This window comes from Enhydra lutris, unplaced genomic scaffold (assembly GCF_002288905.1).
Source record: "Enhydra lutris kenyoni isolate GAN:26980312 unplaced genomic scaffold, ASM228890v2 scaffoldscaffold10, whole genome shotgun sequence".
NCBI classification, from domain to species: domain Eukaryota; kingdom Metazoa; phylum Chordata; class Mammalia; order Carnivora; family Mustelidae; genus Enhydra; species Enhydra lutris.
In genome coordinates, this window is record NW_019154094.1 from 2,709,951 (window position 1) to 2,735,393 (window position 25,443).

General features: G+C 55.0%; 1 protein-coding gene across 1 annotated transcript in view; it reads right to left on the reverse strand.

Annotated features, from left to right (window-relative positions):
* The window catches only part of LOC111143791 (phosphodiesterase 4C), an 18,473-nt gene extending 3,009 nt beyond the window's left edge, over nt 1–15,464 (reverse strand). Inside the window, exons 1-13 of the mRNA XM_022497671.1 lie at nt 15,226–15,464; nt 6,454–6,645; nt 5,867–5,903; nt 5,703–5,776; nt 5,360–5,412; nt 4,893–5,005; nt 4,719–4,812; nt 4,013–4,176; nt 3,711–3,809; nt 3,109–3,273; nt 2,923–3,022; nt 1,903–2,057; nt 1–115 (exon numbers count right to left, since the gene is read on the reverse strand). The exon at nt 1–115 is cut by the window's left edge and continues 3 nt beyond it. Coding sequence (XP_022353379.1) covers nt 1–115; nt 1,903–2,057; nt 2,923–3,022; nt 3,109–3,273; nt 3,711–3,809; nt 4,013–4,176; nt 4,719–4,812; nt 4,893–5,005; nt 5,360–5,412; nt 5,703–5,776; nt 5,867–5,903; nt 6,454–6,645; nt 15,226–15,464 — 1,600 coding nt within the window. The remainder of the gene's footprint in view (nt 116–1,902; nt 2,058–2,922; nt 3,023–3,108; nt 3,274–3,710; nt 3,810–4,012; nt 4,177–4,718; nt 4,813–4,892; nt 5,006–5,359; nt 5,413–5,702; nt 5,777–5,866; nt 5,904–6,453; nt 6,646–15,225) is intronic.
* Between the last annotated feature and the right edge of the window lie 9,979 nt (nt 15,465–25,443).

The window sequence follows — 25,443 nt, forward strand, 5'->3', positions numbered from 1 at the left end:
GGTCGGAGTAGTTGTCTAACAGCAGGACTCCAAGGCTTGTCACCTTCTTGGTCTCCACCATGGTCTTGAGGTCAGCCAGGAGGTTCATGTGTTTGGACATGTCTGTGGCCAGGACCTGGAGGGCAGACAAGGGAGGATGACAAGGATGAGGACTGTGCCTGCTCCACCCCTCACTCCCCACCTTCCAGACTCCACACCTACTCTGACCCTTAGTCCTCTGAGCCTCAGTTTCCTCATCTGTGAAATGGGGGGATGTCACAAGATTCACAAGGGAGACTGAGTTACTGGTCCCTTCTCTGGGGTTGTTGGGATCACAGGGAGCATCCCATATATGGGACAGGGCAAGGGAGAGGGAGATTAACTGGGGACTGAAGTGAGTTGTGCCTGATGGCAGGGGTGAGGCCCAGCAGAGGGTACGGCCTATGCAAAGGCCCTGGGGCTGGATGTGCTGAGGAACACAGAGGAGGCAGTTGTAGCTGGAGCAAGTGAGTGCGCAGTAGTAACAGACGGTGAGGAGTGCAGTGGGTCTCAGAGGGGACTGGGGGGCTTATCCAGAGGGCCATGGGAGCCACAGATGGATCTAAAGTCAGAAAGGACATGCCTTGGCGCTCTCCAACCACCTTCCTGTGGCCACAGTGTGGCCAAAAGGGCTGTTTTCAGCCATTTGGAAGGAAATTCAGATCTAAACACCATTGAAAACTCAACTGAAAAGAAAAAATTAACTGGGCGCACCCAAGCAGAGCCAGAGCAGGAACGATCCACAGGCAGCCCAAAGGCTTCTCTGTGGATCAGATAAAAATCTCAAAAATTCTCCCCAAATCCCCCATTTGCCTCAACGTTGTGCCCACTGGGGGTACCTCTTGCCCAAGCCCCTAACTCCACCTCCTCAAACCTTTAATTCCTCTGCACTCAGAGCCTTGGTTTCCTCTGAGCTAACCCCACGTGCTGTTCCCTCTCCTGGGAACACTCCTCCCCACCTCATGGCCCTCTACACCATGCACCCCACTGACTGCGGTGTTCCCTCCAGGGAGTGGGGGGGACCCCTCCCCAGCTATGAACAGCCCCGCCCCCAACTCTGTCTCCAGGTCTCCCATCATGACTCCGCCTGGGGTTCCATCTACCCCACAGTCCGTGAGTCTTATAAAGGCCAGAACTCTACTGGTCATTGGCGCACAACAAGCACACAATAGGGGTCCAGTAAATGCGTGTTAGGTTAATGAATGAGGGGCACCTGGCTGGTTCAGTTGCTAGAGCATGTGACTCTTGATCTCAGGGTCATGAGTTCAAGCCCCATGTTGGGTGTGGAGCCTGCTTAATTAAAATAATAATAATATTCTGGGGTGCCTGGGTGGCTCAGTGGGTTAAGCCTCTGCTTTCAGCTCAGGTCATGATCTCAGGGTTCTGGGATCGAGCCCCGCATCAGGCTCTCTGCTCAGCAGGGGGCCTGCTTCCCCCTTCCCCTCTGTCTGCCTCTCTGCCTACTTGTGATCTCTCTCTTTCAAATAAATAAATAAAATCTTTTTTAAAATAATAATAATATTCTATACTATTATATAATAACATAATAATACATAATAAATATATAATAATAAAAATATATTATTATTATTATTATTAATGAATTGAGGCACAAAACACCAAAACTTACTCTTGTCTTCGAATCTGAAAAATATCAAATGGGCAGACTTATGTTTCAGAAAAAAACAGTACCTGAAACCCCAGAAACTTGGTGTGTGAAGGGCAGCCAGGACCTAATTCTGGCGAGCCTCGCCCAGGGTTTGGATGGTCATTACCCCATTTTACAGAGAAGGAAGCTCAGGTTCAGAGAGGAGACATGGCCAGGTCCAGCTGAACCTGTGCCAGCCCAAGATCACCCTGTTCTGTTCCTAGCTGTGGCCTCACCATGTCGATGACCATCCTGCGCAGACTCAGCCGCTGCTTGGCGCTGAGGTTCTGGAAGATGTCGCAGTTCTCAGCTTGCAGAAGCTTGAAGCCCATGGCCAGGTGGTGGTTCTCCAGCACGGAGGCATCGTTGTACATAAGGGCAAGCTCTGAGTCTTCGGGGGAGGCAGACAGCATCAAGACCTGTCCACCTGCCCACTCCACCCAATGGTAGTTTTTGCAAGCCCTCGGCAAACTCCTACTCATCCGTGGAGGCCCTGCCCCGCCTCTAATGCCTTTCTACACTGGGAAGCCTTCTAGAATTCTGTCTTTCCCCTTAGCTAGCCCAGCCCTGCCTGCAGGGCTGGGGGCATCTGTGTTCGGCTCTGCTTCCTTGAGACTGGGGACTCTTCAAGGTCTTGGCATGGCCAAGGAGACAGTGTGTACTGAGCTCTGGTTGACTGAACAACTGAGTCGTCATCTTATTAGACTCTGGGGTCATCGAGTAAGAAGTCTCTACTTTTGTCCCCAGCTCTCCAAGGATGTATACATGAGACACCCAATAATTATTTGACTGAGTTCTTCAGAAACCTCAAAGGAGGGGCGCCTGGGTGGCTCAGTGGATTAAGCCGCTGCCTTTGGCTCGGGTCATGATCTCGGGGTCCTGGGATCGAGTCCCGCGTCGGGTTCTCTGCTCAGCAGGGAGCCTGCTTCCCTCCCTTCCTCTCTCTCTGCCTGCCTCTCTGCCTACTTGTGATCTCTCTCTGTCAAATAAATAAATAAATTAATTAATTAAAAAAAAAAAAAAAACCTCAAAGGACTCTGAGCTTTAAAATCTTTGTGGCCCCAGGTCCGTTCTTCCACATTGGTTATTTTCTCATTTATTGAGCACCTACTGTGTACCGGGAACCACTCTGAGCACCTAAGGGAGGGATGGTCTCAGCCCTTTCAACAAACAGGGAAACTGGGCTCACAACAGGAATGGGTGGGCCCGAGATCACATGACTGACAGGGGAGGTAGGGCCCCACCCCATGACTCACTGGTGTTGATGAGAAACTGGTTGGAGACCCCGGGATGGTCCACATCATGGATGGCACTTGCAAAGATGGCAGCCAGGATTTCCAGGTCTGTGAAAACAGCCTGCGCAGGCACGTGGCATAAGAGGTAAGGGGTGGGCTCTCTGCCCCCAGCACCCACCCTGGCTGCCTCTAGCCTCAGGGTAGTACCTCGAGGGCAGGTGTGGCCAGGAGCACATGCGTGGACTGGGCCACATCAGCGGCATGTAGGCTGTTGTGGTAGGCCACGTCGGCATGATAGTGACTCTCCAAGGTCAGAAGGTAGGTGACAAGTGTGTCTGCTGGGATCTGAAATGTCTTGAGCAGGTCCCGTTCCTGGTCCATCACAGGCCTCCAGTCAAGGCCTTGGCCTCTGGGCAGCAGCATCCACTCCGCGTTCTCTCCTTCTGAACTCCTCTCCATCCCTCAAATACCCCCTCTTCCAAGATGCCCTCCCATCTCTCCCTCTGAACTCCCTCGGTCCCTGTCCTTCCCCTCTGGTCTAGCCCTGACCTCACAAGGCTGAGGGTATCTTTGTCCAGCTGTTTCCTCCAAGACTGGGTCTCTTCAGGGCCGGGCTTGGGGCTGAGGTTTGTTGACAATGAATTTTTCAACCCAGTGACCTCCTATTCGACCTTCAATATGCAGCTTAAATTATGCCATTCAGGGGTATCAGGGAGGATTTGGAAATGAATGTCCCCGGAGGTCTTGGGGTAGGAAGATGAGAAGGAAAGAAACTCCAGATGCCCTGGAAGCCAAGGGCAGGTAGGTACCTGAAAGATGCTAAACATGACGGTTGTGAGGGGACGGTTTCCACTTAGCTCTGCCACCTTGAACACATCAAGCCCCCACTTGTTGGTGTCTTCCAGTTCCTAGAATGTGCAGAACCGGAGCTTAACTCCAGCTCCCCTTCCTCAGCCCCTGGACCACTGACACCCCCCAGCATGCCCCAGGTCCTACACTGAGCCCCACCTGCCCAGTAGACAAGTGGGTAAACTGAGGCCCAAGACAGGGCACCCAAACAAGCAGAGTCACAACTCAGACTCAAGTCTCAGGATTCCAGCTGGGGACCCACCTTGGCCAGCTGCCCCTCCTGGTCAGTCTGGACCCCAAAGCGTGGGACGGTGGCTGCAGAGAGGCTGGCCCTGTGGGGGAGCCCACGGAGGCTGCTGATCTGGGACATGGGCCTTGGGCTCTCCGTGGGGGTCACCCTAGGCAACTCCATCTCAGTCTGCTGGTCTGTAGACAGAAAAGAGTAGGGCTCAGGGAAACTGGTTCAGACCTGCTGGGCTCATCCTGCCTAGAGTCAGGTCCCGGACCTTGCCAAGCCTCAGGGTCAACCTATTGCCTTTTTACCTAGATCAAAGTAAGCTTGGAGTAAAGTCTCTCTCACCTGTAACTACCTTTCTCCTCCATTCATGGCTGACTTCAGGGACCCCCTTCTGTTTGACATTGCCGGTGGGTACCTGGGGTTCAGTAGTTCCCCCAAACAGCCAAATGTTCTTTCCATCTCCCAAACTGGAGACCTAGCTGTCTCCATGCTCACTCCATGTCCCCCTTGGAAAACTTCTACACATGCTTCAGAACCCTAGCTTTAATCTCCTCCTCCTCCTGAAAGTTCACTTTGTTCTTCCCTGTGGTCCATCTCTGACCCGTGGGGTTGGAGGTGTCCATGTCTGGCTCTGTCTTCCCCAGATTGAGATCTGTAATACAAATCTTTCTTTTTCTTCCTCCTTCCTACCTCTATGATCTTGCCCAAGCAGTGACCCACCACAGCTCACCCAGGAAGGTTTGAGAGATGTACTCGGACACCTGGTTCCCAGAGCGGCTGGTTTCGGACAGGTGAGTTAACTCCCGGTTCAGCATCCGCTTGAACTGCAGGGGAAGGTGAGGGCAGTGATGATGGGGACACTGTGGGCAGAGGCAAATGATCTCGGCGATCTGGTCCTCCTCACCTTGTTGGAGGCCATTTCCCCCACTGAGTGCCGTGTCTGCAGTGTCTCCAGCTGATCCAGACACCAGTCCAGCTCGTCCAGTGTCTCCAAAGCCAGCTTCTGCCCAGTGTCCTCTGGGGGCCAAGCTGGTCAGGGGCTGCCTCAACCCCCCTGGGGGACCCTGCGCCCCTCATGCCTCTATCTCTACATCTGGACCCTGGAGCCCTTCCCAATAAGGCCATTAAGGACCCCAAGATCTGAGTGATAGATCTATCCCCAAGTAGCTGTGTGACTGTGAGCAGGTCTCTGCCCACCCTGGGTCTCGGCCTCCCCATCTGTAATATGGGTGTGGAAGACCCCATCCCCAAGGGTGTTTTGGGGACTACAATTAGCAAAGCCTAAGGACTCATGCGCGGAGTAGGTCACCATGGAGAGGAGGTTCACAGCTGTCCAGCAGTGGGAGGAGGGAGTGGGAGCAGGCACATTACCTGTAGGTGGAAGGGGCTGACTGCCAGTTGGGGGGGTCTCAACCGATGCCTGCCTGCGGTAGGGGTGCCCTTTGTCACTCATACAGCCCCGCCTTCAAGTCTCCCAGGCCCCGCCCCCACCCAGCATACCCCATCCCTTCCCCCCCAGAGTTGCTGGCCCTGTTCTTTGGGGTCGGGCCCTGCCTCAGCCTGCCTCACCTTGTCTCAGGCCCCGCCCCGCTAGGCCTGGTCCCACCCCTCCGCCAGCCCCTCCCATCTCTTCTGCAGGCCCCGCCCCGATGCCTGTGCCTGTCGGCCCCACCTCTCTCCGCCAGGCCCCGCCCCCACCCCGCCCCCTGCGTACTTGACTGCCCCCCGGCCTTGCAGGTGGGCGAGGGCTGCGACGTTGCTCCTAACTGTCCTCAGACTGGCTAGGACCTGTCGGAAGGGTCGTGATCAGCGATGGAAAGCAGGGGTCGGCTCTGCCAGTTTGGCTCACGGGAGGAGGGACAAAGGGTGGGCACCCACCTGGGCAAAAGGCGTCACAATCATGTCTTCTCCGTGTCTGCCGGGAGACGGGACATCAGGAAGGGCGGCCAGGAGAAGCCCTCACGCTGGTTCCCATCTTCCAGCTTTAACCCATATTATGCCCTCCGCTGAGCGCGTCCTCCCCTCATGACTCCTCCTTTGGGTGTCCTTTTAGTCCCTGAGCTCCCCTCACCTAACTCTTTTCTGAAAGCATCTCCTGTGGCCAATTCCCATCTCACAACTAGGGAACCAGGGGCGGCAGAGAACTTAATAGAGGCAGAGCGGAAATTATTGTATTTCTCTTTTCATTATGGCTACCAAGAATCTCAGACCAAGGTGTTTTTCGGTTGCCTCTAACTGGGTTTAATGTCTCTGGATTGCCACCCAACCCCAGGGGCAAGTCAAACACAGATAATTCTCGGATATCATTCTCCCCATATTCCATGGCATGAGTGAGCTGTCTGGAAAACACCTCCTTAAACCTCAAAGCCCAGTTCAAATGACCACTTGAAGGAGGTGTGCAGAGTGGAGGAATTAAGGAAGGAGGGAGGAACCGGGAGGTGTCATCCCACCAGGCTTGGACTCACAGATCGCTAGCTGCAGAGGAGTTCCGGGACATGGCCTTGGGTGAGAGTTCGTAGTCACTGTCGGAGCGGTACAGGAAGGACTCTCGCCTCTGGCTGTGCTGAGCAGTGGCCTGGATGACCCGGCCAAGGCCAGGTCCAGCCTGAGGGTCCTGGGTGCTTCTGCCGCATGAGAATCCATTTTCCAGGTCAAAGCTGAAGGCAGATTAGGCTTGGTCAGAGCCTCGGGTCCTGGCGTGCAGATGCCTGGCTGTGGCCCACACCCATTGTGTCACATCCTCCCTGGAGCTTTGGTGGGTTGGACAGAAGTAGCCTCCAGGTTGTCCACCTGCCCCACAGTCGCACCCACACCCAGGGACCCTGTGCCCATCATTCCTCTGTCTCCACATCTGTACCCCAGAGCCCTTCCCCCTGGGACCAATCTGGACCCCAGAACATGAGTTTCAGGTCTGTCCCCAAGTGGCTGTGTGACCATGGGTAGGTTTAGGCCTTTCTCTGGACATCTACCACTTGCTCTCTCTAATATGGATGTGGCATACTCCTTCCCCGAGAGTGTTTTTAGACAAGTGCACTGCTGCTGTGGGCCTGTACTATTGAGTAAACTAAGATCTATATCACATGATAAATTCACTGGGACTGGAAACGACTTCCTGGGCTTTCCTTTCTAGAGGGGGCCTGGGTCCAGCTTGGATCTGACATGTTCCAAGCCTCCCCAGCCACCTTTGGCCACGTTCCGGATCACTTGTCCTCTCCCCCAGCTTCCAGGCCCCCACACTCATTCTGTACGGCCCTGTCCCAATTGTGTCACCACGCTCCCAGCTCACTTGGTCTTGTCCTCAGTTTCCCCACCACTGCTTCATTTTAGGCCCAAAGGATCTGCCTATTATCTTTTACCTCCGGGCCTTTCACAGGCTGTGCCCTCTGCCCACACCTCTATCCTCCCCCCAGTGCCCCTTGTTGCCATAATCCTTGACACCCCTCCCCAGCTCTCAGCCCTGTGTCTCTGTCAGGCCACACCACGCCCGAACTGGGTAAGGGGGACCCTATCCTCTGGGATTACAGATCAGAGAAAAAGTGGGAGGGGCGGGAGGAAACAGAAGTTCAGGAAAGGAGTTGGTAGGAGAGAGAAGACTTAGCAACCGGGGAGAGGAGCTGCCTGTGTGGGAGTCATTGGCTTTTAAGAAGGGAGAAGGGGATAGACAGGAGAGGCGAAACCAGCAAGACACCTGGGACCGCCCAAGACACAGGGCTCCTGGCCCTGTCAAGTGACCCCATCCCAGTCCACCGGCCGGGATCGGCACCTGCCAGAAGACTCGGGGCAGGGGATTCGGCTCAGATGGCAGTGGGAGTGGGGAATTCGACAGGATTCTGTCCAGTTCGACTGGATTCGGTCCGTTTCGGTCACGTACAGCCACGTTTGACCTGAGTTGGGTCTGATCACACATGTTTGCGCCTGATCCTGACAGGTTCGGTCTCGCGAATTCGGTAAGGTCCGGCTACGTCGCCCGAAGGTGCTCAGGCGGGTTCGGATGCATACGGGCATCTTCGCCGAAATCCGGCTGTGCTAGGTTTCCGAGCAAGCCCGTGTAGCCCTCGGCCCAAATCGGGCATATTCGGCTTCTTCCGGCCTCACTCGGGTATCTTCGGAAATAGTCGGCTATGTCCGGCTGCTCTCGAGCCTTTTCGAATTCGGCGCTTCGCAGAGAATCCCCCTGACAGCTGGGGCTTCCGAACCCGCTTCCTGCCGTCACCCTGAAGAGCGGGTGCCTCTTAACCCTACCCTGCCCAGGCCGGGGCTCGGAAGCTAGCAAAGAGACGCTCAGGAGGGCTAGCGGCAGCGGATACCCAAACCTGCTCGGAGGGGGAGCCCTGGGAGTGGCGACTCCCTACACCTCCCTTGCCTCTCCCCAAAGTTTCTGGAAGAGCAAACCTATGGATCAATAGGGAAACTGAGTTCAGGAGAGGCAACAGGGTGCTGGATTAGAATCCAGGTAATGGGTGCGGAGGGTTAAGGGCCAGGCAGGGATTTTCGCGCCGCCGCGAGAAAAGCTGTTTTTCTTTCTGCTCTAAACTTAGTCGGGAGCGGTGGGGTCAGACCATGGTTCCATGACGCGGGCGGCGCAGGACGAGGTCGCGCGGACTGTGGGAACCGTGCGTCTGTCTACCGACTGGATAGGTAAACTGAGGCAAGGGGGCCTCGGAGGGACCCACCCTCTTCCAGCCTCACCTTCTGGGACCGAGGGCTCACCACCGACGCCCCTGAACTCTCTCCGGAACCCTCCGCAGGGACCCCTCTTCGCAGGTGTCTGGTGGCCTGGCGGCGCTCTCTGGGACCTGGGACACCGCGCCCCTCTCGGACTGAAAGGGCGCCATCAAGGACCACCGTCACGACTGCCTCCACCCTGCCAGCTGTCACTGGCCCTGTGACCTTGGTGAAGGGACCTTCAGTCCCTGAGCCGGCAGGTGCCAAATTATCAAGTGGATGCCAATGTGGCACGAATCCAGAGCAAAGCGCCAGACACGGTCGGCGCCCACAAGGCCACACCTCCGACCCCAGCCTCGCCCCCGCGCCCCACGAGGTCACAGCTTCCTGAAGGGGTTGGGATTAGAACCCAGAACGATGGATGGAGTCTTTCTAGGATGCAACCGAGTGGGGCTGCGAGGAGCCGGCTCCCAGTCAATGCGGGTCCACTTTCTGCGTGGGACACGCAACTCGCGCTCTTACACTGCGAACAGCCAACTTCGAAGGCCCCCAGTCAAATCCGGTCCTCCCCTGTGGACACCGGAGGCTTAGTGTTTGGCCCCTGGGGCCATCTCCTTGCTGGCTCCGGGATTGATTTGGGAGCGAGAACAAGGGGAGGAGTCACTCCCTCCTCCCCTCACTCGCCGGGCGTTCAGCCCGCCTGCCCCCGGCAGGCTAAGGGTCAGGAGGAGACGTGAGCCTCAGCCCGTCCTGCTCTGGGCCATACAGCTGGAAAGGGACAGACGCTGGTCCCCCGGGCATTTGTAGGAGCAGCGGGTGGAGGGAGGTGGAGGGGTGGAGGGAGACAGAGATAGAGAAAGACAGAGTCTCCAAGTACGGGAGACGGAGATAGGGCAGGAGGAGAGAGATACCGAGAAAGAGAGGGCAGGGCAGAGCGTCCCTACCCTGATTCGCGACCCCGCTCCAGCTGTCCCTGACTTTGCCCTTCCCACCTCCAGCCTAGCCGTTCTGGTGACCCCCGGCGGGCCCTCCGTCTCGCCTCACCACAGCGGATGGGCCACAGTGAAGCGCCGCTGCAGGCGGATGCTCTGGTTCACCAGGAGTTTCCTGAAGAGCCCCGGGGAGCCGCGCGGGGAGCCCCGAGGGGAGCTTGGCCCGGGGGCCGGGGCGGGCGCGGGGGGTCCCTGCATCGCCAAGACCGCGTGGAGGCTGAACCAGACGCAGGCTGCGCGGGACCTTTTCTGGACGGCTGCGGGGGCGGGGCCCGGCGGGGAGGGGGCAGAGGGTGCACGGCTCCGCCTCGCCGCTGGACCTCTCCTGGATGCCCCTACCGGGACAAATGGGGAAACTGAGGCACTGGGCTGGACGCGACTCTTTGCTCCCTCCCTTCGGGGGTGGCCCCGTGGGTCCCAGAACCCGGATCTTAGACACTTCCCTCTGTCAACATGGCCCTAATTAGGGCAGCTTGTTGGGTTGACAACTTGGCTGGAGAGTGAAATGCGGAAGTCAGAAAGGGAAGTGGCCTCCATTGCGAGAGGGTCACCGAGGCACGGAGTTCGCCGAGGGGCTGCCCAGATCCCACGCAGTGTTTCCAATATCGCTTTGCCCATTTTCCATATGGAGAAAATGAGGCCTGAAGCCACCAGGGGCTGCCCCCCAAACTACAAACCCTTAACCCTTTACCAGGTGGGGAAACTGAGGCTGGGAGAGAGGTAGTAACAGGCACGTGGCTTTGCTGCAGGACAGCAAGGGTTTGAACCCAGCTCCCCCTCTCCCAGTCCCCCTCCACAAGTCCTCACGTGACCCCCACCCGCTCTGACATTCCCCAGGCCCTGTCTCTGGATCCTTTTCCCTCTCCCGCTGTCTCTACTGAACAAACATCCGCACTCCACTCCCGCCAGCTCTTCCGTCCGTGAAGCATCAGCCGCCTCTCCCCCTGCCCCAGGAAGGACCCAGGGGGCCTGGAAAGGGAGATTCTGGAGGGCTTTCTGGGGTTTGTAGCAGGTGCTCTATTCTCTGAATGGCGTTGGGGTGGCCCTGCCCCATGCCACAGAAAAGGAAACCAAGTCTCAGGATGTCACACCTGAGGGCAGGACCTTGAGTGCCTATGTCTTAGGCAGAGGCAGGTGAGGCCCAAGGAGGCTAGGCCTCTCAGCTGAGGCCACACAGAAGTTCTAAGTCCAACTATGTCCCTGCTGTGGGATGACACCCCCTCCCCAGCCTGGACTTTGTCCCAGGGGACTTCACGCATTTTGGGGTCCCTAGGCAAATGGCACCCACACTTCTGCCACTCTGAGGGGAATGTGATATACAAAGGGGGTGATTAGAGCTTCAGTGGGAGAACCTGTTGCCACAGGAGGAGACTCTGACTCTCTCCTGACTCCCAACCATCCCATTGTCCCCATTGTACAGGTGAGAAAATGGAGGCTCAGAGAAGGGGCACACTGGGACCCAGGAGTGCAGAGAGTCTCAAGGACCTGGCTGGGAACCCCCTTCTGCCCCCATGGCCCTGCAACCGGACACCTGGTGGGAACCAGACTCGCTGTCCCAAAGTCAAAAATACCATCTCTAGTTGCTGTGGCTGGACCTAATTATAGCCAGTCCCCAGGGGATAGAGGCTGCCAGGATCCGCTTGGTGGAGGCACTGGGGACAGGGTCAGAGGAGCCTCCATACCACCTCAGCCCCATGGGAGGGGCTTGTAAGGGTCCCATGTCCTCAAGGAGAAACTGAGGTACGGAGAGATTCAGTTGCTTCCCGGAAGTCACAGACATGAAATGGAAAACTAAGACAAAATGCATCAATACAGACCGCTTCCTCCTTGCCTGGAGCTGAGCCCAGTGCAGAGCATGTAAAAGTAATTTGATTTTCAGAGCAACTCTACAAAGTGGGGACTATCACGCTCATTTTGTGGATGGGGAAATTAAGGCACAGGGAGGTGGTGGTCACTTGCTCAGGGTCACATAGCCCTGAGTGGCAGTGCCAGGTTCATTCAAGCCTAGCCTAGAGGGCTCCCTAGCCTGACCCCTCTCCCACTTAATGCTTAACTGACTCCATCCCCTCTGAAGTCCCAGAGGCTACTCTGACATTAATGTTTTATCAAGAGTTTTAATAGTTTAATGGTTTGAAACATTAATAGATTCAACTTTAAATATTTTATTAAAAGTTTTAACAGTAATGTTCTATTAATAACTTTTGGGATGGAGAAAATGAGCCACAGAGCCAAGACTCAGCATTTGAAGATTTTTTTTTTTTATTTGACAGACAGATCACAAGTAGGCAGAGAGGCAGGCAGAGAGAGAGGAGGAGGAGGCAGGCTCCCTGCTGAGCAGAGAGCCCGAATGCGGGACTCGATCCCAGGACCCTGAGATCATGACCCGAGCCGAAGGCAGAGGCTTTAACCACTGAGCCACCCAGGCGCCCCAAGACTCAGCATTTGAAGCCTGGCCTGCTTGACTCTGGGAGGCCCCAAACCCAGCCCGAGAAGGGGCTAAGGCTGAAGGAGGGGTGGAAAGAGGACCCCCATCCCAACTTTGTCCCTGTGTCCTGCCTGACCTGAGGAAGTGCCCAGCAGTCTAGTGTCCTTAGCACTGTCTCGAATTTCCATTGAAACAGTTCTTCTTTTGGCAGATGCTTTCCTCCTCTGCCACGAAGTGGCCGCAATGAGGTGGGAGGTGGGTGTTATGCCCGTTTTACAGACAAGTAAACAGGTCTGGAGAGGAGAGATGACTTGCCCAAGTCCCCATGGAGAATCTATTTTTCGAAAAGAGTTTATTTGTTTGAGAGAGAGAAACAGAGAGCATGAGAAGCGGGAAGGTGTAGACGGAGAGGGAGAAGGAGAAGCAGACTCCCTGTTGAGCAGGGACTGGATCCTAGGACCCTGGGATCATGACTTGAACTGAAGGCAGACGCTTAACTGACTGAGCCACCCAGGCGTGCCTCCCCCCGCCCCCACGCCCCGCCCCGCCCCCATGGAGAATCTAGACAGAGAGGAGAGCAGGTTAATGTATAGATGCTCACATGGGTCAGATCGCACCCTCCTCTGCTCCAGGCCCTTCCCATGGCTCTCTTTTGCCTTCCATCTCAATCCATACCTCTCTGAGGTTTTGAGGTCTGACCCTCCCTGACCCCCTTCCTCTTTGCTCACTCTACTCCAGACTCATCCCCCTCCTTACTTTTCTTTGAACCAGCCAGGTTCATCCCATCCCCTGCCCTTGCCCATATGTTCTTCTCCTGCTGACTCTTCATGTTTCAGGTCACAGCTGGAGCATGACCCCTCCAGGAAGCCCTCCCTGACTAGCTGGGTAAATATTCTCAGAGCACCCTTCTCCATGGGCACAATTTCATATTTCCTTGTCATGACCACCTGATCTGGATCTGCCTGGCCCACCAGGCCCTCTAAGGCAGGACCTGCGTTTGCTCACAGCTGTGCCCTCAGTGTCTGACACTCAGTAGGTGCTCAATAAACCCTTGGAAGTCAATAGAGAGCCTCCTCCTCCCACCCTTCAGCCACAGTGATCTGTATTCAGCTGTTTGTATACCTGATCCTCTTGACTCTGAGTCTTTGCACATTCCGTTCAACTGCTCGGTACACCCTTCCCTTCAGTCCTCCTGGCTAAATTTTCTTCGGTTTAAATCCTTCTGTTTGGGTCACCTGGGTGGCTCAGTGGGTTAAGCCTCTGCCTTCGGCTCAGGTCATGATCCCAGGGTCCTGGGATAGAGCCCCACATCAGGCTCCCTGCTCAGCAGGAAGCCTGCTTCTCCCTCTCCTACTCCCCCTGCTTGTGTTCCCTCTCTTGCTATGTCTCTCTCTGTCAAATGAATAAATAAAATCTTAAAAAAAAAATAAATCCTTCAGTTTAAGCTTAGATGTCACCTCTTTCAAGCCATCTTTTCCCATGTTTTCCCACCTCCTCCTCGCCCAATGCTGGATCAGAAACCTCCTCTGGGCTCCCCTGGTACCCTAAGTTCTCCCCATCACAACACAGATCACACTGTGCTATCTCCACCTGCTATAAGTGTCTCCACCATGAACCTGTCCACACCTGCTTGCCCACTGCTGGGTCTCCAGTACAGGGCCTGGCACAGAGTAGATGCTTAATAAATGCTTGCTGAACAAGATGCTAGGATCCCAGACCACATGGTCTGCTTGGGGCAGTGGGGAGGGCAGCCAGATCTGAGAACCAGGCTTCCACACAGAAAGTTCAAGACAAAATGTAGAAAATACCAGATTCATGTTTGCATCTCACTGTCAATACTGATGTTCAGAGAAGCACTGTCACTTTTTCGGGACCACACAGTAGGTTGTCCTTAAACCCGGCTTCTCTGAGGGCTGAGCCCCTCCCCCCACACCCGCATATACACGCACACGCACATGTGTGCACACTCACAGGAACACGATCTCCTACCTTCCAGAATCACTTGGGGTCTCCCCCTAAGACGGGCGCAAACCTGTCTGTTTGTTCTTTCTTGAAGATGGAAAATCATGAGTCACTGGGAATGGGGGCAGGAGGAGATGAGGGATGGAGCGGGGGGGGGGGGGGCTGAGGACCAGGCTGGGAGTGTTAGGTCAGGGTTGTTGATTAAGTAAGAAGTCGGTGGCCCCAAAAGGCCCACGGACCAAGGTGGGAGAAAATGAAAACCAAGATCCAGAGAGGAAAGGAACTTCCCTGACGTCACCCAGCCTAACCTCAAACCCCAGACTCTAGATCTTGCCTAGGTAGCTCCCCCTCCTCTCCAAGGAGGGCCTGGGACTCCTAGATCCAGTCTTCCAGCCCTGGGACTCCCATCTCTGGTCCCTCTAAGTCCCCTGTTTCCCCTCTCTGTGTTTCTTTTTGGTCTCTTATTCCCTTGTCTGCCCTCCTGGGTTTATATGAAAAAGGAGGCACAGCCCCCCACCCTGACTCCCCCCTTTTCCATTCCATCCCTTCTGATGTGGAAAAAAACATCCTGTGCTCAGGCTCCCCAAGAGGCTTCCACTCCTCCCCAAGTGACAGGGGCCCAGACAGACCACAGAGAAGGCTCCTTCCCCAGTGCTGTGGCTGGCCCGCCCTGGTCCTCATACATCCTCTGCAAGATGCCCTCAGATACTCATGATGGCCACAAACCCCGCAAACATCCCAGGACATTCCAAGATCTGGAAGACCCTTGGACACCTAACTGGGTCAGAGTGAAGTAACGCCCAGTCACAAGCCCATGGGCACCACAAGCGGAAACACAAAGGGACGTACACAACCGGTGTACACACACCCAGACATATCCAGTCACGCAGAGATACAGCTGGCTGTGGACACTCACACCGCGGGTCGGAGCACACACGGCGGGCAGCTGCTCAGACTCATACACACTCAGAAACGATAGCACCTCAGCACACCCAATCACATAAGCCATCATGACACCACCACCCGCCAGCTCCACCCCACATGAAAACAGCTTTCTTCCCCCAAAGAACCTGCTTCCAGGAAAGCGGCAGAGACCCTCCGCCCGGGGAGAAGCGAGGACCCTCCCCCACTCCCGCCAGGCCCCGCGCGCCCCTCCCCCACGGCTCGGGAGTGCCCTGCCCCCGCCCACCTACCGCCTGTAGGAGGTGGGCCAGGAGCGCCGAGACTTCTCTAGCCCCAGGCGCGGGCTCCGGTCCCGCTCACTGCGGCCCGCGGACTTGTCCGGGTCCGAGTAGAAGCGCTGCTGGATGCGGATGGGGCGCCGGGGCTGACGCCACAAGTGCTTCGGAGGTCTGGCTATGCCTTGCCGGCTGCGAGCGCGACTCAGCTCGCTGGATGCCTCCGCCCCTTCTTGGACCCCTGAGGTCTCCATGCGCCAGAAGAAGGGAGCGGGGAGAGCAGGGAGCAAAGAGAACAGGGCGCGGGAGCCGTCCCTGGGAACCAAGAGTATCTGCTCCGGGGTCGGGCCAGGGCCGGGGGTGGAGGCGACAGCGAGGAGCTGTCCGCGCCGGAGGTGCTGAGGCGGGAGAAGGTAGAAACAGGGGGTCAAGGTGGGGCTGACACCGAGGAGCTGTCCGTGCCAGATGGTGCAGAAGGGTAGCAAGGGAAAAAGAACTTGGGGTAGGGGTTGGAAACAGGGGCTAGGGACAACCCCAGAGCAGAGAATGGTTTGCTCTCCCCTGTAGTGCTGGATGAAGGAGGGTCAAGACACGAGCTTGGAGAGGAGACGACAGAAATTGTCCTCCCTGTTGATGCCAAATGGAGACCAGGGAAGCAGGGACTCTGAAGACCCCCAGCTCTAAGACTCTGTCCCTTCTCCTGGTGCTGAAAGGGAAGCAGGTAGATTCAGGGGCTCCGGGTGGATGAGACGCGAGAAGCTAGCTGTAGGAAGCGCGGAGAGACAGGGGTTCGGGAGCACCTCCACGCCAGAGCGTCGTCTGCCCAGGAGGTGCCGAAAGCTGAGCAGCGGCGGGTCCTCAACCCTCCCCAGTGACCGTAGCAAGGAGTCTGGAAGCAGAGTCAAGGGCTCTGGTCTTCAGAGGTAGGCACGGATGGTGTTTCTCTGCCAAGCTGAGGAAGGTAGGCTTAGCGATTCAGCCCCAGATGGGGTCTCTTTGGAGCCCTAAAACCCCTACTCACACAGGGCAGGGATCCAGGAAGGGCAGAGAAATGGGGAGGGCTGTAACAGGGTCTTCGCATCCTTAGGGTGGGCACAGAAAATCTGCGTCTAGTCGGGGCTGCCAACGGTGGGGGTGGGTAGAGAGGGGCACGCTTTTATAGCCACACCAACGCCCAGACCCTCAGCGGAAATGGCGGGATCTCATTCGTCCCACTATGCCTTGGGCCCCACCTCACAGGCACGATTCCTGCCCTCAAATCCCAGACCTGCCCCTCCCTTCTCCAGTTCTAGAAACTCAAGGCCCTGCCCACCAGGCATCCTAATCTCAGGGGTAATTTCCTGGTAAGTGGCAAAGGGAGAGTGAGAACATTTTCTATTATGGTTAAGAGAAGCAGACATGCATAGGAGCAAGGCTGGGTGGGTGGGTGTGGGCTCTGGGCTGGGGCAGGGAGGCATTTGGAGACACTTGGTGCAGTAGGTTTGGGGGCAGGAAGAGCCACGATCTCAGAAGGATATTTAAACTGTTTCTCATGGAGATTATCCACCCTCTACCCTAGTTGTGTCCCCAGGTTGGATAAATGGGAAATGTTTGGGTCAGGGTGACTGAGCTCATTTTGTTCAGCAAGGACTGCCACATCTTGCTGTGTGATGGAAAACAAATGACTCTTGCTCTATCCTTTATTTTCATGGCTCAGTCACTGCCCTTCCTCTTAGCCCCCTACCCTCCAAAGATGTGGGAGACCACTTGGTCCACTGGTGGGGAACATGGGCTCTGCCACAGGCTGGCTGTCACTCCCCCCTTCTAAGCCTATTTTCTATTCTGAAAAATGGGGATAATGATGGTGTCCCACATCTTGGCATTGTTGGAAGGATGAAAAGGGGTGTCACAGCTGAGGGGGTCAAAGACCAGGAGCTGTCCACACCAGTACCCCCTCTCTTTTACCCCCTGCTCATGCCCACTAATACCTGCTGTATCTACCTCATAAGTAACTTCTAAATCTGCCTACTTCTCTCCACCTTGATCCATGTACCACCATCTCCTGCCCAGAACTGCCCAAGCCTTGACAATCATAGTAGTCACAGAGAATTTTTCTAATGCCAATCTGATCAACTCACTCTCTTGAAAACCTCCCCATGGCCTCCCATTGCATCCCATAAGGTCTTGTGTGGTCCAGCCCCTGCCCACATCCCCAGGCTCCTCTCCAGTCACACTGATCTGTGTTAAATTCTTCATATACCTGATCTTCTTGAGTCCAAGGCTTTGTACAATCTGTTCCTTCTAATTGGCATAGTCCCTGCACGTCTATGGTTGACTTATCTTCATCCTTAAAGCTAATCTTAGATGCCACCTCTTCCAAGTGGTCCTTTCCTCACCTTATACTCCCCAACGCTGGGCCAGAAGTCCCCTCTGGGTTCCCAAGACACCCTGATCTCTCCACCTGATATGAGTCTCTCGCCATCATCAGCCTCTGAGCACCTGCTTGCCCATGGCTGTTATTCTAGTACAGGGCCCAGCACACAGTAGGCATTTAATAAATGTTTTCTGAACAAGTTAGAGAAAAGTTCAGCTAGACAAGGCATGTTCTCTCTCCTGAGACTGGTCCCCTTGGTCCCAATCTGCCTCCTCACCTTCCTGGGTCTGGATTGTGGCTTTGCTCTGCCCCTTGAGACTCGATGGTGAACACCACACAGGCACTGGCCTCAACCTCTCCAGGGGTTCCAAGGCGGCTTGACAGCGGTGGCAGCAGTGGAGTCCCTGAAAATCTTCTCCGGATGACACCACTGCCAAGTGGGCTCATGGGGACCAAGCCAGAACCCACTGACTCCTGGAGCCTCTGGGGAGAGACAGTGGCAAGACATAAGCAAGTTCCCAGGCAGGGAGCCTCTCTGGGACACAGGGGACCAGGGGGAAGCTCCAAGATTCCCTCACCCGGATTCCTAGTCTGGACCAGAGTATCTGAGTCTGTCTGTCTGTCTGTCTTTCTTTCTTTAGATTTTATTTATTTATTTATTTATTTGAGAGAGAGAGAGAGAGAGCATGAGTGGTGGCAGGGCAGAGGGAAAAGGAGAAGCAAAGTCCCTGCTGAGCAGGGAGACCCACGTGGGGCTTAGTGGGGCTCATGGGGCTCGATCCCAGGACCATTGAGACCATGACCTGAGCCAAAGGCATATGCTTAACCAAGTGAACCTCCCAGGCAACCCTGCATGCTTCTTTCTCCCTGAATGAATTTACCTCTCTGAGCCTCAGCTTACTCATCTATGAAATGGGGATGTGGATCTCAAACTTGCAGGAATGAACAGTGCCTGGCCCACAATAGGCATTGCAGAAATATTTATTAATCAGTTAGTACATTGTATATTCATATTTATAACATTATATGGTATATACTGCTATTTATTACAATAACATTCCCTCTGACAGTATTGTATCATATTTGTATTAAAATATAAAAATAAGGGGCACCTGGGTGGCTCAGTAGGTCCTGGGATCGAGCCTCGAATCGGGCTCTGTGCTCAGTGGGGAGCCTGCTTCCCCCTCTCTCTCTGCCTGCCTCTCTGCCTACTTGTGATCTCTGTCAAATAAATAAGTAAAATCTTTTAAAAATATAAAAATAAAATATGCAGTAAGTAAACAAGTGGATAATAACAGCAGCACCAACAGCTAACCTTTCTTGCACACGGATGCTCCATCAGCACTGTTCTAGGGAATCCCTCATAGATCAGGTCATAAGGGCACAATAAGGCTATTTTATACCATTATCCTCATTTTATCGAAATTTTTAAAAATTTATTTATTTGACAGACAGAGATCACAAGTAGGCAGAGAGGCAGGCAGAGAGAGAGGGAGGAAGCAGCCTCCCTGCTGAGCAGAGCCCGATGTGGGGCTCTATCCAAGGACCCTGAGATCATGACCTGAGCAGAAGGCAGAGGCTTTAACCCACTGAGCCACCCAGGCATCCCTTTATCAAAATTTTTTTTAAAAGATTTTACTTTTAAAAGTAATCTCTACACCCAACGTGGGGCTGGAACTCACAATCCCAAGATCAAGAGCCACATGCTCCACCGACTGAACCAGAAAGAGACTCCCCATTATCCTCAACTTATAAACAAGGAAACCAAGGCTAAGAGCTGAAGACATTGCCCAGATTTGCTGCTGGTAAGTACATCCTGAATTCCGAGCTACAGTGCCTCAATTCCTTTTTTTTTTTTTTAAGATTTTATTTATTTATTTCACAGAGAGAGATCACAAGTAGGCAGAGAGGCAGGCAGAGAGAGCGATAGAGGAGGAAGCAGGTTCTCCGCCGAGCATAGAGCCCAATGTGGGACTCGATCCCAGGACCCTGAGATCATGACCCGAGCCGAAGGCAGAGGCTTAACCCACTGAGCCACCCAGGTGCCCCCAGTGCCTCAATTCTTGAAGGAAGAACTGAGCAGGAGACATTAAATAAGATGATGCTGGCAATCGTGCCCTGAGTAAACACTTGAGACATTTGAAAATCAAACAGAATCGGGATGAATTGATGAGTCAGCAACATGACCTTTCCAGCCCAGCAGAACTGGGTTCAGCCCATGCCATGTGGTGTAGGAAAAGCCCACCTCAGTTTTCCTGTCTATGAAATGGGATGAAAATGGTACCAACTCCTTGGGGTTGTTAGTAATACCAGGACAGACCCCTAGATGTTCCAGTCCCAGGCTGAGAGCTGTCAGTGGTGCTGACCCTAGGACTTAAAATTCACTACGTTGGGGAGGGGGCCCGGGGGTGTGCTGGGGGAGTGTCAAAGGAGCAAATGGGCTGTGGGAGAGGTGGATCTCAGAGGGGCAGGCCCACCTTCTCTTGCTCTGCCACTGAACCTTACAAATTAATCTGTCTCAGTAATCAGATCATTCAGATGGGAAAACTGAGGTCTGAGAAAATATGGCTAATTAGGGCCAGAGCTAGGGCAAGGGGGTTCCGCAAAGAAGGTATGAGGAACACACGTCAGTTCAGGCTCCGAGGGGCGTATTTCTACAGGGCATTTCTTCACAGAAGAAGAGGAAATGCTCTGCTGAGAGTCACACAACTGGGAACTACTCAGTTCCCTGCAACCCCACTTTGCTCTTTGCACAGATCTGATCCTTCTAGGACCCAGGATGTTTAACTGGTCCTCCCACTCCCAACCTCATAGGAACATAACCCTCTTCCAGGAGTAGCTGAGTTCTAATGTAGAAATCTAAGTGTTCAACACTAGGCCTCCCCTGGGAGGGTTCCTGGCAGCTGGGAGGATGTGCAGGAAAGCAGAAGGTGGGGTGTGTGGTTACAGGGGGCCCCTCCCAGAACAGGAGGCCCCCTGAGCTATCAACTGCCCGCTCTCTTCTTGCGGAAGGTGAGTTCCAGATGGGGAAACCACTTCCCTACATTCCTACTCACTTGTTTATTCATTCAACAGATACAAAATGATAGTTCAAGCACATCGTGCTAGAAAGAAAATTAAACCATGTAGGAGCCTGGAGGGTGATGGGAGGGCTACTGATAATGTTGTCCAGGCAGAGTTAGGGGCCTTTCTGAAGAGGTAACTTTGGTTTTTTGTTTTTGTTTCTCTTTTCTTTTTTTTTTTTAAGATCTTATTTATTTATTTGACAGAGAGAGATCACAAGTAAGCAGAGAGGCAGGCAGAGAGAGAACGAGGGGGAAGCAGGCTCCTACCTGAGCAGAGAGCCCAATGTGGGACTCGATCCCAGGACCCTGAGATCATGACCTGAGCCGAAGGCAGAGGCTTAACCCACTGAGCCACTCAGGCGCCCCTTGTTTTTCTTTAATAAGTTTTAATTATGTATTTGACAGAGAGAGCAAAAGCACAAGCAGGTGGAGCAGCAGAGGGAGAGGGAGAGGCAGGCTCCCCACTGAGCAAGGAGCCTGATGTAGGGCTCGATTCCACGACCCTGGGATCATGACCTGAGCCGAAAGCAGACGCTTAACCAGCTGAGCCACCTAGGCACCCCAGAGTCCTGGGGTCAAGCCACGCATCGCATCGGGCTCCCTGCTCAGCGGGAAGCCTAATTCTCCCTCTCCCTCTATCTCTCCCCCAACAAATAAATAAAATCTTTTAAAAAAAATTAGAGCTTGGTTTAATCATCATGTGACCCCCAACAGAGGCAGCGGAGGCAGCTGGATGTTTGGGTCTGGGCTTGTTGGGGGCCAGGCTGGTTTTAGGGTGAAACAGACAAGACAGGCCCTGTGGGGAGCAGTTGACTGACCCTCCCCTATCTGGACTGAGGCTGGGGTAAGGATAGGGCACTCTGAGAGTTGCAGAAGGGAGAGGGGAGGGTCCTCCCCGCCTCTCAGCGACAGCATTAATCAATCTGCCACTCCAGACTGATTGCTTTCCCTGTTGAGAGGTTGGAGTGGGGACAGAAAGCCCAGGGGTGGGCGTGGGGGCAGGAGGGGAAGAGGGGGAAGGGCTTGGAGGGAGACTGAGCAGCTGCCTTTTGATTTGTCCATCTTGCCTGTCCCCAAGATCTCCATGTGTGCTAGCCCTGGTTGCGACCCCAAGTCCAGCCTCTAAGACAAACCCTAACTGCCCAGTCCCTGCCCACAGCTGCCTCTCACCTTCCTCCATCTTTCCTAGCTCCACCTCCCCAACCCCAGCCCCACCTATACCTGCCTCAGGGCCTTTGCAGGAGCTGTGCCCTCTACAGGGAAAGCCCTTCCGCCAGCTCTTCCCCCTAACTGACTGCCTGTTTTCATCTACTCTTTTTCTTTTTTTTTTTAATATTTTATTTGTTTATTTGACAGAGAGAGAGAGAGAGCACAAGTAAGGAGAGCGTCAGGGAGAGGGGGAGAGAGAAGCAGGCTCTCCGCTGAGCAGGGAGCCTGGTGCGGGGCTCGATCCCAGGACCCTGGAATCATGACCTGAGCCGAAGGCAGCCACTTAACCAACTGAGCCACCCGGGCGCCCCTCATCTACTCTTTTAAAAGCCACCTTCCGGGGCACCTGGGTGGCTCAGTGGGTTAAAGCCTCTGCCTTCATTTTGGCTCAGGTCATGATCCCAGGGTCCTAGAATCAAGTCCCGCATCGGGCTCTCTGCTCAGCGGGGAGCCTGCTTCCCCCTCTCTCTCTGCCTGCCTCTCTGCCTACTTGTGATCTCTGTCTGTCAAAAAAAAAAAAAAATCTTTAAATGTCACCTTCCTGCCCAGCCTGGGCAGCCTCATTCCCACTCACCCATCCCCAGATTTTATCCTTTTCCTTAGTTAAACATCTGTCACCCCAGCCTATGAGCCTCCATGGCCCCCATGCCCAAAGCTGGGCCCCAAACTCAGTGGGCATTCCATGTACAAGTAGGATGACTGATGCTGTAAATTGAGTGTTTGGGGGGAGCTCTAAGGGGTCCCCACTTTACAGAGGAAGAAGTTACGGCTCAGAGAAGGAGCTGGCTGCCAGGGCTCATCAGGGCTGCCTGACCAGGGCCTCGAAACACACCATGTTAAAAAGGAGGAACGGGGGGCACCTGGGTGGCTCAGTTAAGCATATGCTTTTGGCTCAGGTCATGATCCCAGGGTCCTGGGATTGAGCCCTATATTGGGCTCTGGCTCAGCGGGGAGCCTGCTTCTCCCTCTCCCTCCGCTGCCTCTCTGCCGGCTTGCACTCTCTCTCTGTCAAATAAATGAATAGAATCTTAAAAAAAAAAAAAAAAAAAGAGGAACAGGAAGGATCTTGGGTGGTTGAAGTAGTGGGGGGAGCTCAGCAGTGGGGTTCAGAGCACAGACAAGGGTCATGAAGGCCCAGGCTCAAATCTCCCATTGGCCCCTCGCTTTGAGGGCGGGCTAGCCTCTCTGTGCCTCAGTTTCCTCATCTGTAAACTGGGACTACCCTCATCTTATTCTCCTCGCATAGACAGCTGGGGTGTGGATCAATGCATGTGGGACCTTGCTGGCTACAGGGTACTAGCGCATCCCGCCCTCCCTCAACCCACACAATGTTAGCCCCTTTTCTTTATATGAGCAAACAGGGCCCCAGAGAGGTTATCAGTCACTCCAGCATTGGTGACCAGCCTGGGCTCCAATTAAAGTCAGCTCCTGCTGGGTTCTCTGCTCACTATCTCAGTTCCCCAGAATGAGGTCATTGGCTCTGCCCCAAAGTTGTGACCTCATGCGCTCCCTGGACTGGAGGCATCCAGGCCTCCTCTCGTTGGGCCATCAAAACCTTGCATCCAGAGCCCAAAGGGTCCCTGCTGCTCCCTCCTCCTCCACTGCCCCCTCCCACCCCTAAAAGTGGAGGCTGCAGACCTGGGCTGGACAGTGGAGTGGGATTGAGTCCCAGACTCCCAGTAACCTTTCTGGGACTCAGTTTCCCTGTCTATAAATAGGTCCCCAGACAGCTCTGGATGTTTCCACTAGGAGAGGTACTGTGAGCACCACCCCCATGGCCTGGACAGCCCAGCCCCACCCCCACTCACCTCGCTTAGCAGGAAGGAGAAGGCTGTCCCACTGTGCCACATGCTGCAGGCATCTCTGAGCCTGTGGGGACAGATGTGAGACCTGTCAGGCCCTGGGAGCCAGCTGTACTCCCATGAGACTCCCCCTAGACAAGGAGCTCATCCCACACCCTGTACCCTCTCCTGGTGCCCACAAATGCTCAATCAAGGGAGCCCGGGCCATACCACAGGCACCGCTGTGGGACAGCCCCCAGAGCTCTGCAGGGGCTCCACCCAGGGGGGCAGCAGACCCTGGAGCCTATGCACCCTACCCAAGCCTCCTGCCCCCTCCATGCCAGGGTCCACAGCCTTGGAGCATCAGGACCTTCAGGAAGAAATCCCCTGGCCCTGGGCCCCTTCAGGGACTCCATTCACCTTCCAGCCCACTGCCACTTCGGGGACTCCAGCCCACTGCCTCAGAACCTCCTCCCCTGCCCCCAACTCATACAAGATCTGCTGGGCTCAGGCAGGCCTGGCACTCCCTGCCACCGCTGAGGCCGGTCTGAGTCCCGTGACCTCCCTGGGAGTGAAGGAGGGGAGGACTGGACCTGCCCAAGTGGGTGGCCCAAAGTCCCCCCGCCCAGCTACCCCCCCCCCGAGCCCCTTAACTACCTGAGTGCCAGGCTCGGACAGGACACACCCACATCGCACCCCTAGTTCAGAGTGATGGGGAGGGTGGGAGGGTGTCCCCTACATGGGTGGAAGAGTGGCAGGGAATGTGTGTGTGAGGGGGGAGGGAGGCTCAGGGTGGGTGGGTGTTAAGTTTAAATGGTCTCTGCGCTTGTAAGAGAGAGAGGTGGAAACACGAAGAGCCAAAGAGAAAGAGAGAGAAAGGGAGAGACATGGAGAGACACAAAGAGAGAGAGAGGGAGACAGAGGGAGGTGCAGATTTGAGGTAAGAACGGAAAGATTTTACCAGCTCAGGGTCTGGGACAGGTGCTTCATAGGACAGCCCATGAGGTGTGGCCTCAGGAGTCCAGGGGTGGTCGTCTGGGGTCCCTGGAGGCTCCAGGAAAGTTGGTCACCACTCTGTGCCACCCTAGGCAGATAGACGACCCTCTCTGCTCAATGCAGTCCTCACAAACAGTCACAACTGGAACCACGGGGGGGGGGGTATGGGGGGGGCCTGTGACCGGAGGAAAGGGGCTATGTGGCTCTGACCCCTTGGGAGCTACTGAAAGTTAATGTTTCACTGGAATGGCTGCCTGCCCAGGAGGCCCCGCCAACCCTCTGCCCCCGAAAATCATTAGAGCATGACCTCCCCTACCCCCGCCCAACAGGCTTCATCCCCATGTGCTGTGTGACCTTGACCCCCACCTCTGTCACCACCCATTTCACGGAAGGGTAAACCCAGCTTTGAAGGGGGTTCCATGCCAGAGTCCTGGCCAAGGCACAGCCTGGAGCCTCCACGTCCCACTCCGCTGGAGAAGCCTGGAAGGTTCCGGGGGGGACAGGGTGGGTGGGAAGCAGGAAGAACCCGCTAACCCACCAAAGGTCCCCAGGCAAAGGCCTGCCCCTCCCTGCACTATTTTCATTCCTATGCAATGAGAGGGGAGAAGGTGGGGGACCGGGCTCAGACCCCGGGAAACAGGACTGAGACAAGGTGGGGGAGCCATTTTGACTCCCTGTTCTCTGTATGCTTCTGGTGCTTTCCTTGCCTCCTGGACTGCCTTCTCCCCCTGCTGATTTGCCCTCCTGAACACTTGAAGGAATATCTACTAGATTGTGGAATTTGCTGGCTGGACACTACCCTTTGATGTTTGAGCTAAAACCCACACTC